At 37.9% G+C, this 17,994-nt stretch overlaps 1 protein-coding gene and 1 long non-coding RNA gene across 4 annotated transcripts; both read left to right on the forward strand.

The window, feature by feature from the left end:
* The first annotated feature begins 348 nt into the window (after positions 1-348).
* On the forward strand, positions 349-1,733 carry LOC136715950 (uncharacterized). Its single transcript, XR_010805104.1, has 2 exons — positions 349-650; positions 874-1,733. It is a non-coding gene; the product is annotated as an uncharacterized LOC136715950 (long non-coding RNA).
* A 2,656-nt stretch (positions 1,734-4,389) lies between these two features.
* Positions 4,390-17,289, forward strand: LOC136715878 (coiled-coil domain-containing protein 172). 3 transcript variants are annotated; one of them, XM_066693278.1, is made up of 8 exons: positions 4,390-4,617; positions 7,187-7,272; positions 9,608-9,724; positions 9,960-10,125; positions 12,066-12,167; positions 12,677-12,779; positions 16,361-16,448; positions 17,206-17,289. In XM_066693278.1, exons 1-8 carry the CDS (start codon positions 4,479-4,481, stop codon positions 17,248-17,250), a joined length of 846 nt encoding a protein of 281 aa, XP_066549375.1. In that variant the 5' UTR covers positions 4,390-4,478; the 3' UTR covers positions 17,251-17,289. The 3 variants fall into 3 exon arrangements, with proteins under 3 accessions (XP_066549375.1, XP_066549374.1, XP_066549376.1); XM_066693277.1 differs by lacking the exon at positions 17,206-17,289 and having other exon boundaries at positions 16,361-16,709; XM_066693279.1 differs by lacking the exons at positions 12,677-12,779; positions 16,361-16,448; positions 17,206-17,289 and having other exon boundaries at positions 12,066-12,633.
* Positions 17,290-17,994: the final 705 nt, after the last annotated feature.

Raw genomic sequence — 17,994 nt, forward strand, 5'->3', positions numbered from 1 at the left:
CCATCGTCTCCAACACAACCTGGCTTTATAGAGATCATTAAAAAATGCTCAATATCTCTATATTCACTTTAATTGTTTTCTTTTAACTAACTTATTATTGTTTCTTCTCTTGTTTTCATATTAACTAATTGAGTGGTTTGATTAATTGTTTTCCTTATTGTTTTTTTGCTTTTGTTTTTTGTTAATGACCCAAGTACACCAAAAGGACATAACTGTGCTGATTGGGGCCTTGCCGGCCTCTCCATGCCCTACAGAGCTGCTCACCTGTTGCCTGTCCCAATTAGTGCTGCTAGATTGCATATATAACAGGTGTGGAGCAGATAGATAGCAGGCAAAAACATTATTCAGGCTGGATCAAGGGTGGGGGCAGGGAGCACCTGAAGCAAAGTTACGCTTCATCCACGCTTCATCCACGCTTCATCCACGCTTCATCCACGCTTCATCCACGCTTCATCCACGCTTCATCCACGCTTCATCCACGCTTCATCCACGCTTCATCCACGCTTCATCCACGCTTCATCCACGCTTCATCCACGCTTCATCCACGCTTCATCCACAGAGCTGGACTGTGGCTGTGCGATCCCTCTGTGAACCGAGAAGGGCTCCCTGGGTGAGAGAAGCCAGAGGACGGCGGCGCTGCTAAAGGCTAGGTACAGTTTCACTGTGGAAGAGGGCTTTAGATAACAAAGCAGATCAGTGATAAGAAGTGTGGTTAATTAAGATACTTGTGTCCTTGTTGCTGGGGACTGTTGCTTTCTCCCTGTTGCCCCACTGCTAATTGTGATTCCCTCCATACCTGTTGAAAGAGAAACATTGGATTATACAGAGCTGAATGATTAGTCTATGCACTTACCTGCTGTCTGTGTTTTACAGTTGCTGTGGCTGCCTGATCTTGGGGGTGCGGTGCAGTCCTGTGCAGGTCCAAAAATGCCGGATGGTAATTCTGGGAGAAGAGATAACGAGAGGAAATAGAAAGGGCCAAGGGAGCCAGAGACGGCTGAGTTGAAGTAGAGGCTCCGAGCTGACGTAAAATGTCAAGCTGTCACTCAAGTCTGAAGCCTTTGATTGGAGCTGTATGGAGGAGAGACGGGGGTGGGGGTGGGGGTGTGACGTGAGAGAAGGCGAGGTGGAAGGAAAAGTTTGAATGAGTAGAGCGGGGAATAGGAAGAGTGACAGACAAATTGCTTTTCACGAAAGATTGTCCTTTTGTTTTAAGTCAGTCATGTACAATTGCTTACTCAATGCTATGATCTAAAGGAAGGAGATATTAGAAGACAAGGATTCAAAGACTTTCACTGTCCTTGTGTACAACGGGTTCAAGGACATAACGCTGTCAATTATGCAGAGAAGAGAGACATAGATCCTCACGAGGCCTTTTGTCAATTCTGTAATGGTTCGTTTGAGTTATACTGAACTCCGTGCTTGGGTGCTTTGTTACAACGCTCATGAGCTCTTTCTCCTGTGTTCCTCTGGTCAGGTGGTTTATCAACATCAGATCTCCATATTGCAGATCATGGAGAAGGTGCTGAGAAGCCAGATTAAGGTCATCTATGTGGCTCTTAGAAAGATCAGCTTCTATGCAGTGAGCCACTTCCTTGTGTCATGCACAATGAAACAAAGACCTTCCTGTTTTTTAGTATAATGGTCCCTCAACACCAGCTGGACCACAGCCCACCTCATGCTCTGCCTCACACTCTTCACCATTGGACAGGCCCAGAAAAGCATGAAGCACTTGAGGAAACTAGATATGCACACAGCAGAGAGCAGTTCACAATTCACAAACGGTTTCCCTGCCCACACTCGTATTTAATGCTCGTCAGTGAGACATGGAAACAGGGTCCTTGTTCAAATTGATCATGAAAATGACCTTGTGAAGCAGACTTCAGATTCATAACATGGACAGCTAAGAGTTCCTGTTGTTGATCCAATACTTTTTCAGTTTTCTGGGTGAGAGCAGCACAGGTGTTTGAGACAGAGGTGCTCTCATCCACATCAATAAAGTGGATCAGGTCTTCCACCTCCTCATAGCTGGCATCAAAGTCCCGACCTTTCAAGAAAAAACATACATTTAACCTAAAGATTATGCTGTGTACAATGTTAGTCACACACACACACACACACACACACACACACACACTCACTCTCACTATCTGCAATGTAAAGTGCGAATTGAATGCTGTCTACAGCTGTACATACTTTACTGAGCTGTTCACCTCATAGCAACACATTCAGATGCTGTTCCGTTACCTTCCCCACGCAGCCATTTGTCCAAGTGCTCTGATGCTCTTCTCAGCCTTCTTCCTAACCGCCGGTCACAGCACCGCGGGACAAAGGATGTCAGCAGTGTGCCAGCTGGGAAGCTCCCTGGCACCTGTAGAGAATAACAGCCATGAAGAGATCAATGAAAAGACCAGTTTCATGCCCCAGCATCCCACCCTCAAAAACACCTGCCCACCAGGTAAAACTCAACATGTAAACACAGAGTCACACCGCTCCACTCTGTGAAGCCCACCAGAACTACAACAGCACGAGTGAGAGCATGGGGGGCGGAGAGAAAGGAAGTGAACGATAACTGAATAAACAAACTATTTTAATCTCACAAGAATCTTCTCTCTTTTTTCATGTATGGTCTGAACTCTATAAGTAAGGGACACAGACTATGACTGATATAGAGATGTTAAGTTGATTTTAAACTGTGCTGGAAAGGTAGGATAAAATGAAAGCATCACTGGGACACTGACGAAATCAAAATATTGACAGCAGTCCCTATTAGTTTGTATATCACTGCCTCTCACAAACCAATGGCACCTGCAGACACAGGTGTTCAGCATCAGTTGTTTTCCCATTGTAACTGGTACTAAAAGAGTACACTCCCTAGACCAACATAAATAAAAATCGATGAGATGAAACAATGGTACAGTATATGTGTTTCAGATGTTTAAGAAAGGTCTTTAACATTTGTAATCATATTTATTTATGTTATATTTATGTCATAATTTCTTTATTACAGCCCATAAACGACATAAACAGAAATAATCCTATCACTGAAGGACAGAAACAAAAGTTTGCTTACATCTGCCATGGTCACCTCAGAGAGTCCAGGAGAAATGACTGATGACATCTCATCTTTGGTCATCTTCATTTGAACCCCATTCTTTAAAACAGTCAAGTGAAATAATATGTGCGTGTGTATATAGACTATACTTTAGATTGTGGGTGTTTAGATCTGTGTCTTTGGCATCAGTCTTTCCATTTCCTGCAAACTGTACACATTGTGATTAAGGATTTCACTTGAGGGTTGTTGACCAGGTACTGTTGAAAAACACAGAGAGCGTCTGCCTCCCGATCTGTGTTGCTGTGATCATCAATGAGGCGCAAAGTGTTGACTGGAAGAGAGACGCGCATTGAGGCTGTCAGAGGACATTCAGTCTCAGTAAACTTTCTTATGTTCTTCTTATGTTCTTCTATTCAGATGCCCAGAAATACCATTACAAGACACAGAGACAGTACTGGCTATATATGCATATATATTTTTTGTTTTTACAAAGGTATATCACATGTATTTAGAATAAAAACGAATGTACAATGTCTTACTGATTTACATAGCATATTTATAATTGTCCTTTTACAGTTTACATGCATGATTACTGACTCCTAAGACTATTTCCTGAACAACAGAATAGAAGTTAATTTTGGATCCCTATGAAATCAGGGGAAATTATGTCTGTGTTGGCATTTCAGATATGTGGGTATTATGTAACCAAGCCCATGTTTAGTTGTGTTATTAATTTCAAAGCTATCTTACAGATAAGGTCAAACAGAGGAGAAGGAGACAAAAGGTAACTCGAGTTGGCTTTGTAAGCTGTATTTCAAATGTTATGCTCCAGCACAAACTCGTAGCAAGTAGGATATTGCAATATTATCATCAATTAGAGTTGCTTCATAGTAAAAAAAAAATACTCCATATGGAGTAATGTCCTAACAAATCTATCCAATGAAATGGGATGCGAATATACTAATAGAATAAAAATACATCAAATACAGTCTTACCAACTCACGTTTTTGCAAATTAATGAGAATATTATAAATCAATTCACTGTGTAATCCCCGTGTTTTGTACTGATGAACTCCTTTATTTATTTATCTACCATGGGAAGGGGTTGCAAATTAGCTCGGGCTAGAAACCCTGTAGCAGTGCATCTATTCTGTGTTTTTAATTTGTAACAATGTATTCTGCATTGTCCATAATTAAAACAAAAATAACTTTTTGCAGAAGCTCAGTTTTGATTGGCCGTTCGGCTTTACGACGTTGGTTACGTCACATCTACAGTGCTCGTTTTTATTTGTTTGGACGAGTCTATTGTTCATGAAGGGGGAGGTTGTGCGCACTTCCGTGAGTTTCACAGGGCGGACAGCGCCACAACAATTGAATATCCGGGAAACCGCCAGGGGAAGTTTTTATTTTATTTTATTTACATATGTACAGGCAAGCCTTTGAACAGGTTTGTGACAAATATATATACGAAAACGTTAATAAAATGAGCCTGGATTCTCTGTGTCGCCACATTTTGCTCACAGGACAGCAGGCCACAGAGAAAAGACGACTCCAACGGGAAGGTAATTACAAATGAAGTTTTTTATGGCAGCAGAAATAACCGTCAAATCAGACACCTTTTGTATTTTTTGTCTGGGTAGGCATATATTTATATATTTGATAGTGTAGTCGGTTATAATTTACTTCTTTGCTACAACGAAATTGTTTAACAACACCAGCTGTGCTTTTAACAGTTTTAACAGTGGATTTGAACAAAAAAACTAAAAACAGGATACAATAAGAGTTAAAGAAAGGTTTATCGTAGCAGGACAATTAACATGGTACTATTGTGCTTTACATTAGTAATGATGTAAACGAATAAATTGGAGAAAACAGTGAAACTCGCCTCATGCGTAGCGCACATTTGGAGACTCCCACCGATCCCATTGGTGGAGCAGCGCACACCTGCGCAGAACTGCGGACATCTGCGCAACACGAATGCGCGCAGCAGACTCGCGTAAATCAGGAGTTCCTCACAGTTTTGGTACGTTTTGAGGTAACAATAAACTGACCTGTTTCATAACGCAATTTCTCAGGCACTTTAAGTTTGGAAATAGTACAACACACCCAACTAAGGACGAAACTTAATTATGTTCTCCTTTTGTTATGGCAAGCAAGGGTTCAAAGCTAAGCTAGAATGCAGTCACCATAACAATGTGGGGGCCAGTGCAACTCAGTGCACATCATTCAGATCTGTATTGTGAGCAGTTCTGTCAAGGGAGCAATGGACTGAGCTGGGAGCAAGGCCAGGAGCCCAAAGAAGCGGGCTGCAGAGGGGCTTAGCATGCTTACTGGAGAGCCTTCTTCATGGGTTTAAATCAGAAGCTGAAGCTGTGTTTCTGTTTGATGCATTAAAGAGACTGTGGAGTATACAACCCCTGGAAAAAATGCTATTAAAACGTGCCCTAGGAGGTCTTCATTGTTCTCTTATTACATAATGCAGATTGATGAAGAGAGAGAATGCTGTCAATTAATCTTCTAACTAGCATGTGCAGCATGACCTCATTGTGAACTGTAGGTTTGGCTCACTTGCCTGTTGGAAAGAACATATTTGTGACTTTTCTTGACCCACTACAGCCCTGACTCCTGTTGATTAACTGGCACAGCTCAAAGAGTTTAAATCATTTCAGTATATATGAAAAACGGTGTCCGGCATCTATTTTGAACACACCCCAGCCTCAATTTTATTAATTGTCTTTTAACATCTAAGCATATTAGTTCTGCTTTTAACATGGATCCTGGCACCTTGCCCTAATTGTGTGTGTGAAAAAGATTATAGCCTGTCTGATCTGACAAAGAAAATGAAGACAATTAAAAAAATGTCAGGGTGAAATGGAAGCAAGTTGATAAAATAGCAGTGTTACCCATTAAAACCACATGGGGGCAGATAATGTAATATTTTAAAAATGAGACCCTGCATAACTGCTGGATTATGCATTTTTTCTGTTTGTATTAAACAAATATTATTTTTTGTTGTAAATACTGGGGTTAAACACAGAGGGTGGATATTGTTCCTTCACAGTACAGTCATTTAACCTAGTTGTGTAAAGGATGCCTTTCTCCGTGTGATTTAAACAAAATGATTTACATTTACAAACTAACAAAAATACCAGTGCCTTTTTCCTATGCATCCAAATAATGATTCTGACAATGTACAGCCCACAGAAATAGATGGATGTACTGGAGATGTTTAAGTGGCTGAAATTGAAGGAAATGGTGGAATTTAGGCCTATGTGTCATAAGATTTGAATCTTTACATGTAGAAAATATTCAACTGAACTAGTTTGATTTATATAACTTATCAAACTAAACTGTAAATTCCTTTGCATATTTTGCATTCGGCCTAGTTCTGCTCAGTATGTTTTAAAATTTGATGTCTTCTGGGGCTAGTATAGAAATCCACAATCCTATAGATTTCAGTCCTTATCAATTGCACTGAACATAATCATATATTTATCATATTAGACAGTATAGGTAGCCTAATACTTGTCAGTAAATATAAATTATACCCTATACCTCCCCCTTGTTTTTTGATGATGTTTAAGCATGCTGACAAGTACCCATTAATCAGCGTAGAGATTTGACCCCCCTGGACAAACATTGTACTTCCGTCTTGGTGTTATTTTTATACAGCTTTTCATTTATCTGCATAATTGGGGATTGAGGCTTAGGTATGAAATTAATATTTCACTGAACAGCAATGATTAATGTTCCTCCTAGAAAATGTGGTAAATTTTAAGAAAATACAAATGTTATACTGATAATATCACCACATAAATGCTGATGCATATTTTTCTCAAGACGGGAAGAAAAGCTTATGAAGCCAATTCACCAGCATTATCCAAAACCCATCCCTCAAGGGTTTATTGTAGGCTATTTTAGGACAAGTTCCTTATCATTCATAAGTACCATGTGCCTAAACCTATAGAACTCCAGAATGTGAATATCTATTACTGAATGTTGGTCACTGTTGGTGTGCACTGAGGAACTCGTATTATGAACCATGTCTTCCTTTTTAGGAATTTTCTTGATGAAAATGAAATTGTCTTATGTAATTAAAGCTACATAACTCATTAACTTTTATTTTTCCAGTTAAAGCTGAAATTAACAAGTGGCGAGAACAAATTAAGGCTGCAACAGAAGATCTAGACTTGGCAAAAAATCACCTGGATGAAAAGGTAGGGCAAGTCTAGAGAACTCTTACTTCATTGTCCTCATTGGAGTAAATGAGAATAAACTAACACAGCAAGCATATCATCACTATCTTTCAGGGCCGTTACTGTATTTCAGTATTTCTTACTTCAGAATGATTACTGGTATTATTACTGTAGCTCACAGAGTTAGTAGTTGATACACGCACATACTAAATAATAAAGTACTAATGATCTAGGCTGTATACTGTGTTTTCAGTACCCATTTTATGTCATTGTTTTTATTTAATGTCTTTGATTGTAGTAGGTAAAGTGAATGGAAAAAAGTAGGCATCATTTATTGAATTAAAACAAAAGATTGCTTAATACAATGTCGCCTGATTTAATTACTTATGATTCATAAAGAAATCAAGAGGGCACACGTAGATATCCAACATATTTGAACAGAATTCAAGAGAAAATCCTCATAATATACTTTGAAATCATGTGTGGAGCAGTGACAAACCTCAGATTGTCCTAACCAGTGCCAGATAAGTTATCTAATGTTAATTGTTTTTTAAGAGCTCTTTTATGATGGTTTATAAACACACAAATTCAGTAACATTGCTCTATAATGGGGAAACATTATCTTGAAGTATTCAGATGCAGTACGAGCCTTTGAGAGAACATTTGCAATTTGGAGTTAATAGTGACTCTATTCTCCAATAAACACAGAATCTAATTTCTTTCATATATTGTTAAAAGCTAATGAAGTATTGATACTCTTCAGCACTGTTAAGTGATGATTTGTTTTTTGACGAAAGCTCTCCATCTTGTAGAAGGGCTTCATTTAAGACCAAGTGGATCAATCTCAAGCTTGACTGCAAAATCAATTTCAGATTTCCGTTGCATTACATTAGGATTAGAAAACCTTTTAAATTCAGGTTAATGTATGTGATGAGGCTAGATTAATTTGACTTTATTGTAATATTTATCCACTATATATTTGTTGATGTTTGACAGAAATCGGAAGTTTTAATTTGTGTGGAGGATAGCTGTCAAGGGTAAATTAATGATTATATTGTGCTAGGCCTCATATGTAAAACTAAGGAACTTGATTTCTTCTCATCACAAACCATGTTTTATTTTAGTTTTCGTGAACTAAAATAACTATCTTATCTGAATGGATCTGGATCTGAACTAACTTTGTAGAATTCCAGGGTTTCATAGGTTTTTTTATTGTAATGTGCCATGGTATGGCTGTTTTTAAATGTTTGCATTTGTGATTGACTGACTTTAATTATGAATAATGCAGCAATGGATGACCAAGGAAACAAAACACAATCCATACTGCACGGTTAACTAGATAGTACAGATTTCTGTTTGTTCGTAAAGAAAGTTTATTCATTACATTCCAGTTAGGCTAATACTCTGTGGTCTTGTTCACTAAGCTAATTTATGACAACTAAAGGCTTTTATATTGCTTTAACACTGAGAGCCACTGCTGAAACATTTTGATTCATTCGTCTGTCTTGCACGATCCACTCCTGAGTCCCATCAAGTAGCAACAATTATTGTATATTTCTAATGAGAAAAGCCATCGCAGCATCTCTAATTTGATGCCTGTCATTTCTGTTCTCCAGGCAGGGCAATGCAGTTGCCTTTGACTATTAGATATTGTATATTAATCCATTTCTATTGGCTCGGCAGCTTATACGGAAAACAATTTTGGCATAAAAGATCAGAGCAAATGAATGCAAGAAACATGCTACAAATGGAACAGTATTATTTTCAGGTTCATATTCAACGTGAGTCCTGAATGCAATATTTATGACAGCTATTTCACAGAGATTGCTTGGGGGTCATACGAAAGCATCTAGCAAATATTAATTTACTTGTGTTCTGTGAAGCCAGGTAGCATGTAATTAGAACTTGAATGATAACATTTGCCTTTCACGGCTGGATGGACACTCTTAAAAAGAAAGTTGTTAAAAAAAAAAAAAAAAGGGTGAAATATTCAGTGGAGTTTAAATGCCAATATTGTAGTAATTACCGAATGACCTAGAAAATATGAAATCTAAACAAACATGCACATTTCTTTCTTCTATACTTTCTTAGTTTTTGCCACATTTTGTTTTGAAAAGTGAGGCTTAATCTTTCAGTTGTGTACAGTTTTATATTTATGCTCATCCATTAGATTGTCATTTTCACTCATTCCTCACAGTTAAATTAGTGATCTTGGATTACTATGCTCTAAAGTTACAATAGATTTTACATCCAATATTTAATATTAATAAATGTAATAGTTTAAGCCAAAACTATCCTTACCAGAAAACACACTACAATACAGCACCTGTAACTTATCCAATCCTTATCTTTACAGGACAAGATCCTATCTGAGACTGTCCTCCAGTTTCAGCTATTGAAGAAACACGAAGATAGCGCTGAAAAGCAGAAAGCCGAACTTTTAAACCAGCAATGTAATCTCATAGAAACACTGGTATGTTTATTCGGTTTGAATACTGCCTCCATATATATGATGTTAGCCCTCATATTTCAATTTACAAGCTTTTCCTGAGCGAAGAAACAAAAGAATCGGCAAAGGTAAAACTATTGGAAATCTGAGTTTTAGGAATTGCATTCTATTGGAAAAATACTTCATTTTTTTTTAAATAAATAATTTGTATTTACCTGTATTTATGTGTATTAACCTATGTTGATTATTTATTATTAAGGAGAAAATAAGGCAGAAGACCTCTGAGGAGAAGGAGAAGTTTTTTAAGGAGATCACAGATTTCAACAACAAATACAACCTGCTGAGCAACAGAGAAGCCGTGGTTGAAAGCAGAGCCAAGTCCGAGATACTTAGGCTAGAACAGGAAGAACGCTCTTTAAACACGGGTATACCAACATTAGTTACATTTATACTAAAGAATACCTGTTGTAGATTAGAAGAGAGTTGGAAAGCTGCAGCACTTTCATATTACAACTTGCATATCTTGCTGTTTCCTGAACAAATATTCTAAAATGGAGACCAGTTTACATGGTAGGAGGCACCTGTTGTAGACGGAGAGAATGGGAAGTATAGCTACCCTTCATAAAAAAATCGTTTTCAAATATTTCAAGAGGAGAAAGGCAAATGTATTTTCAACTTCTGCTATTTGCTTATTTGCTCTTCATGTTCGATCAACTAATTAAGAGACTTGTTAGTATCAACACTATTTATTTGGGCTGCCATGCGATTAAAATATTTGATGATCATTTAATAGATGATTGATTCGAACAATAATCTTTTATTTAGAACAACTTTAGTATGCATCTACATACAAATACATATACACACACACACTTTTTTTTCAATTAGCCAGTTTTTTAATCTCAAAAAAGTGCTTTCAGATTTAATGTCTTTCACGTTAAATAGACCGTTTTTGATAAATGATGGCAATTTTTTTCTGTTTCATGCATTGCCTCCAACAGACAGCATTAAAGCCATATGTATCCAAGTGCTCATTCATGCTTCATTATTTTGGTTTCCTAGCATGGGGTATTGGAGATGCAGCATCCTGCCACCTCTAGCAGAATAAACATTTGCACTGCATGAAGAACATTTTTGAGTTTCCTTTTCAATACGTCTGTGTGCTGGCCTTATTCCTGCTTCTGCTTTGGAGGGTAACAATACTTCACTTTCCTGTTAAGAGCAGCAATCAAGATGCTTTTATTTCGTGAAGCATCTAGTATCGTTCCTCTTGAAGAAAACCCAAGAGCTGGGGTTGGTCTCTTTGTAACAAAGGCCATTTTGTAACCACATGAATAATTGTCTCAAGGGCCATATGTGATGTGTACATTTAGACACTGACAGGATCTGTCCTGAAGAGGTCATATTTAAAACTGCAGTCAAGAGCAAGTGCATTCCAGAAATGAATTTGTTTCCCATAGATTTGGTGTAGCATATGAAATAACAGTTAATAGTGATAGGTATGGTTTGCCAGTGGGAGAGATGGGTGGCAAGGTCATGTAAGAAGGCAGTTAAAATGTGGTGGTTAGATGACATTATGATGATGCATTAGGGCTTTGAGAATGCCAGTGCTGTTGGGGAACAGAGATTACATTTCCCCAGTAATGTTGTAGATCAGCATGCATGCTTGCACAATAAACCTGGTCATAAAAATAGCAATTTCATCACTTTCATTGAGAATGTAATTAAATGAATCATAGTAATACTTTACAGTCTTACTTTAAAAAGGAAGTCAAATATCTTCACGCTATAAACCTGAAATGCTCAGGAAAATCAACAGTGCAAACTTGAATGAAAAAGCATTAATTTGGTCCAACATGCTATAAAGGTCTACCTAATGGTACTGCATTCCATATTTCCCCTCGATATTCTGTAATTGTCTTTGATGTCAGCAGTAAATGTATTAAAAACAGTCTAAATGGCTTCTTTTCTAACAAGCTCAGTAATAAGATTTTCTTTGTAGTAAAGAAAATAAAGGGGGAAGCTATTTAACCTTTTCCACATTCAAAAACTGCATTTATTTGATACACTATTAAAGGAAAACCCAGCTGAATGAAGGCAGCAGACAGTCGTACACTAAAGCAAGAAGGTTATACAGAAAAGTGCTTCTGAAATGCACCAGTATATAAAATAATACCATATGCATTGGGGAAATATTTAATCTATGGGGTGTCTGTTATATCCACACACAGAATGCTATCCTGTGTACTTTCTTTTGGATTGAGGTACACCTTACGCACTTCAGTATGATGCAATGAACCTTAACGGTATTATGTGATAGGTACTTTACAAAACAAGTAAAATGTTTCTTCCCATGTCGTTTCAGAAATGGAGAGCATGGAACAGAGAAATATTCAATTGAATTCTCTGCAGGCAGAAAAGCGAGCGCTTCAATCACAGCTGGCGGGGCTTGAACACCAAATGAGAGGTGATTGACTTTGCAGGTTTTTGGGCTCTGACCTGAATGATTCTTTGAGTAAAGAAATCCAATTTGTATGATAACTTATGAAGAGCATGTACAGTCTTTGAAGAAACATTCTTCTCACGTTTGCTGTAATGCAACAATATTATGGTTAGCAAACCAAGTCATGAAAAATATGTAGCTTTTATCATAAAATAGGAGAGAAAAATGACTTTATTGCACTTGACAACAATTTTCAACCTGTGTTAATGAAAAGCCTGCTCTTAGACAGACAGGCATATAAATGTGCTAATTTATTCATTGTTTATCTTACAATAAACTGTTTCCTATGGTTTTTCAGTTTGGGGGAGAATGTCTGATATTCTTGCGTGTAAATCCATTTAGAATCACTTCTAGTGCTCTGTTTCATCCTGACTGTCCAATGCATATATTTCAGCAGTTATGAGCATTGAATAAAGAAATGGAAAAGTAACCTTCTGTTCACACTATTATTTTGATTTGTCTCCCACTGTCAGAGCTTGAAAGAAAACTGAATGAAGCAAAAATGTTCACTGAATCTTTGCGAGCTGAAGAATTAAAAATCAGCCGGAGGCCACAGATAGACAGTGAATTTGTAAGGTAAGAAGGCACAGTTAATCTCAACAGCAATTCAGCAAATTAAGAGTGCGATTTTTTTTTTTTCCAACTATGATGACTGATAAAGCTGTTCTATTACTGAAACCTTTTAACATTCGTAGGTCTTAAACACAATTACTGGTAAATGTAATGTAAAGTAATGGTGGAATAAGTGATGATGATTTATATATATTAGGGTGGAACATTTCATATTTTTGAAGTTTTGTTCAACATTTTGAAATAAATTTTATTCTCTTGTTAAATTTGTAATTTTTCACATCAAAAGATTCAGCATTCTCTTCAAGGCATTTATTAATACATAAAGTACACAATATTTTAAAGCCTTCACTGTGAGTTTCGGGTGTAGCTTTTTAGTTATTTCTGAATCCCAGATCAATTCACAGATCCATTGTGAAAAGCTTGTTCAAAATACATTTTTTTTCCCCTCCTTTCCTTTTCTGTAGTTATTGCATGAAATCGCATTTTGTCAAATGAGCTGCAGTATGTTTGGAGATGGTGCTGCACTGAAGCAAAACCCTTTCTGAGTCGTTCTGAAATGTGTCGCCTGCCACTAAGCTGCCAGTTGAGTTGCTACATTAATTATCTATAAGCACAGCATCTCTTCCTGGGCTTTTTATAGTAGTAAAGTCACGTTCTGTTGAGTTTTCTTTTGAGGTGCGCAGCAGGGTTACTATCATGGATGCGTTTGATATATTTTCATGTAGTTCATGTCTTTGGTTGCATAGTTTGTTTTATACCGTGTGCTTCACAAAAATCTGTGCACTTTCATGTTTGGTTAAAATACTTTCTTTAAATATGAAATGAACATGACAATGATATGCTAACTGTACAAATGCATCAAATAATGTTAGGTCTCTTTAGGTATATTCTATCATAATGGATTAAATAGAGAAGTTCTCCTTCCAGTTAGCTTAAATTGGTGTTAATTTCAATTTTTTTATTAAAATGTAAAGACATAAACATTTACATTAGTAAAGACATTTACATTATTTTACTTGTTTAGTTTGGCATTGATAAGTAGTTTTAAACCAGGGGTTCCTAAAGTGCGGCCCTTGAGGATGTTTGGTGCCGTCCCCCAAAAGCCAACCTTCAACCACCCCTTTCTGAATCTTTACAAATTTTTTACAGATTATGATGATTATCTGTTACAAATTGCACATGTAATTTGGGGGAAAATAATAAAACAACGAAGTTCATAAAATGGTGTGATTTGGGACATATTTGGTTTTCATCGGTGGTTCATTTTCAACTGTGACCCCCCCATCCCACGTAACCTCTGGAAATTGGCTTTCCGTCACCAGACATTGGGAAACCCCTCTTGTAAACCCTTTGAATTACCAATGTGTAAATGTTTGCCGTGTACGTGTTTTGATGCATTTAGCTTCATCTGAGAAAATTAAAGTAGAATACAGGCAGACATTGTAAGTAAGGAAAATGTTGTCTTATGCAGCTGACAGGCCTACATTGAATTTAAGTAATTAATTATTGTGAGGTTATTGATAATTATGTACATGAGACTATACTGTACACTTTAAAAAAATTCAATAGCACTTTCTGCAATTGCAGTGTTAAATGTTCAGCTTTGTAGCGCAATTAAGAACAGGATGTGCAAGTAAAAAGGCAACATTAGCTCCATCTGTTTAATTAAGTGTTTGATGTGTTGCCTGCATATTAGTTTAAAGAACAAGATTCGTGTAGCATGTTAAGAACATAATGAAAGGGAAATCAATACTAAATTTGCAGTGGGAAGTAAATGAAGCCTGTCCTTTTAAATCATACAGAGAGGTAGTTTCTGTACAGCTGCCTCACAAATCTTCTGTATTACTGGGATGGCCTCAGGTTGTGCTGAAGTTTGAGATTCTGTGAAGCATGTGTGCCGTAATGTTATGATAACTCTTTTTAAGTGTTTTCATTAATCACAGGTATAATGCGCACTAAACAGAATATCATTTAACTAAGGTATTGATTATTGGAATCACTGTTCCTTCAGGCTGAATATTGGCTTTCCATGTCCGTCTGCGTTCAAATGTTCTTCTCTGGGGAGATTAAAAAATAAAGCCTTTCAGATCCTTCAGGTTCCTTGGTTTGCACTTGTGAGCCATTTTCTTTACTGTGAGCTATTATTTTCAGGTCTGGAGAGTGTGATGGACAATCAAGAATGTGGATTTTATATTTTGGCCTTATTTGAACTGCTGACGGATAGCGCCACTTTTCAGTCCCCTCCTCAAAAACCTGCACTTTGTATTCTTAGTCACACGACCACATAGACATGTTTGGCCCCAAGTGGCTTCCTTTCCTGTAGGCATGCTGTGAGATCAGCATCCACAGATGCTTAGGACTGCTGAACCATAGTTTACTTGTCTTCCTGAGAATAGTTAAGGTAGAAATGCCTCCTATGCTTGATTGAAGGCTGCTGCACATGCAATCCTGCTTTGCTCTCACAGTCCTTGCTTAGTAGTGTAGTCATGTAGAATTGACCAGTTCCCATGTTTCATCCTCCTAGATTTAATTATGTATCCATAATAGGGTCCATTTGAAAAGTCCAGTAATGACTGAGTGGTGCCCCATGCCTGGTGAGCCCCAATAATAAAGCCTGTTGGGAATTCTGAGGCGGCCATGGTGGTACCTATAAAGGAAGACTGGATATTATTATTATTTTTATTTCTTGGCAGACGCCCTTATCCAGGGCGACTTACAACATAAGTGTAAAACAAAGTGCAAAAATACAGTTAAGTAAAAGGCAACAATCATTACAATTTCAATAATACAATAATACATTTTACAAATTCCAATTTACAATTTACGCAGGCAAGTACAGTAAGTGAGGTCCTACATCCTGGATGGTAAAGCTAAGTGCTGTCAAGATGTAGGGTCACAGTCAAGGGCTACAGGAAAGGGAGCAAGGAGGAAAACAAATCAAAAACACAAGAAGCATAATAAAACTGTGAAGTGCTATCTAGCAGGGATAAAGGACTAATATTACAAGTACTGTTGGAAAAGATGTGTCTTGAGTAAGCGCCGGAAAGGAGGTCAAGGACTCTGCGGGTTTGGCTTCGGTGGGCAATTCGTTCCACCATTTAGGGGCCAGGGATGAGAAGGAGCGGCTCTGGAGGAAGGAGAGTGGAGAGGAGGCAGAGTTAGTCTTCTGGCACCTGAAGAGCGCAGTGGTCTGGATGTATGGAGAGGAGTGTCTGAAGGTAGCTTGGTGCAGTGTGCTCAAGACAGTGGTAGGTGAGAGTCAATGTCTTGAACTGAATGCGTGCCGGTATCGGGAGCCAGTGGAGGGAGCGGAGCATTGGAGTAGCGTGTGCGAATCGGGGCAGAGAGAATACCAGACGAGCCGCAGAGTTCTGGATATGGAAGGGAGCAAAGTGACAGAAAGATTGCTAGCCAGGGACAATAATTTGAAATTTGAAACATGAAAAATACACAATGGTTTTCTATGCCAGGATGCTTGTATGTGGTGGAATCATAAGTGTTTTTAGTACTTCCCCTTTTTTAATATGTATTCCATATTTTCTTTCATCTGATAATGGTCCATGTTCTCTACTGTTTCTGTTTAGGCTCAAAAAGGAGCTGGAGGGGTACAAGGATGGGGAACTAGAGAGTACCAGGGAAGCTCTTCACTCTGAAATCCATTTCCTGCAAATGGTATATATTATTCTTTTAAGATCGATGGCCGATAACAAATGTAACCCAACAAGTACATGACATGCATCAAAAAGGTGCAGTTTTGTATATGATCTTACATCTGGTCTTGTAAGGATGCTGTGACTCCTCGATGGTTAAAATCAATTTGGCTAGTAAAGTTATAAACAGAAGAGAGTTGAAATACAGATGAGTGTTATTAGGAAATGAAATTGGAGGAATTACTAGAAAGGCATATCTGCAATCACGTTATGTATAAATATGCCAGATGAAATAAACCTTTGCAAATGCTTCTCTCTCTACTAAAGCCAGAGAATGCTCTCATTTCCTCCAGACTAATCCCATTCTTAAATTCCACAGCCTGACCTGCTCCAGAGCACTCCTGCCCAGTTTTAGATTAATAGTGTTACCTATTAGAACCCTTATTAACACCAGGGTTTATTGTAATATAATCCACTTCCATGTGTAAAGCATCTGAATGTCCAGCTCATTTTTGTTTTTTTTTATCTCCGAGAAGACACTGATATGCTACATGTGGAGTCTGAAGACCTGAGAGAACTTGTACCAAGACATCTGAAAATCATTTCTTGGATGTCTTGGCTGTCCATACCAAATCAAAAGTTTGGACCCACCTGGCAATAGCAAATAATACAAAAAATTGAAATTTGTGCGAGTGTTAAAATGTTGATTTGGTCTGAGCTTCAATATGTTCAGATGTTTTAAAATATGTGTTGTGTTTCACATTTTTTTGTATTTGCAGAAACTTTCACAAAGGGATCCTCAGTCATTGAACAGCTGTCGTTAGTTTGAAGATACATTGGCGTAATTCCAGATGAAAAAGAGGTTTGTACATTGTGTCGAATTCCAGCCATAGCAAAAACATTGAAAAGAAAAGTGCTCCAGAAATCAACCTTTGGGCTACACAGCGCAATATCAATGGGCTGTTGTGGCACAAGTACAGTGAGGGAAAAAAGTATTTGATCCCGTGCTGATTTTGTTTGTTTGCCCACTGACAAAGAAATGATCAGTCTATAATTTTAATGGTAGGTGTATTTTAACAGTGTTATACATTGATTTGCATGTTAATGAGGGAAATAAGTATTTGATCCCCTATCAATCAGCAAGATTTCTGGCTCCCAGGTGTCTTTTATACAGGTAACGAGCTGAGATTAGGAGCACTTTCTTTAAAGGGAGTGCTCCTAATCTCAGCACGTTACCTGTATAAAAGACACCTGTCCACAGAAGCAATCAATCAGTCAGATTCCAAACTCTCCACCATGGCCAAGACCAAAGAGCTGTCCAAGGATGTCAGGGACAAGATTGTAGACCTACACAAGGCTGGAATGGGCTATAAGACCATCGCCAAGCAGCTTGGTGAGAAAGTGACAACAGTTGGTGCGATTATTCGCAAATGGAAGAAACACAAACTAACTGTCAGTCTCCCTCGGTCTGGGGCTCCATGCAAGATCTCACCTCGTGGAGTTTCAATGATCATGAGAACGGTGAGGAATCAGCCCAGAACTACACGGGAGGATCTTGTTAATGATCT

The sequence above is a fragment of the Amia ocellicauda genome, chromosome 20, assembly GCF_036373705.1.
Source record: "Amia ocellicauda isolate fAmiCal2 chromosome 20, fAmiCal2.hap1, whole genome shotgun sequence".
NCBI lineage: Eukaryota > Metazoa > Chordata > Actinopteri > Amiiformes > Amiidae > Amia > Amia ocellicauda.

Bases quoted from the DNA above. Each gene is read 5' to 3' on its own strand.
- LOC136715878 (XM_066693277.1), top strand. From the start codon at position 4,479: ATGTACAGGCAAGCCTTTGAACAGGTTTGTGACAAATATATATACGAA. The intron at 4,618-7,186 runs GTAATTACAAAT...TTATTTTTCCAG, and splicing joins AAGACGACTCCAACGGGAAG to TTAAAGCTGAAATTAACAAG. The intron at 12,780-16,360 runs GTAAGAAGGCAC...GTTTCTGTTTAG, and splicing joins ATAGACAGTGAATTTGTAAG to GCTCAAAAAGGAGCTGGAGG.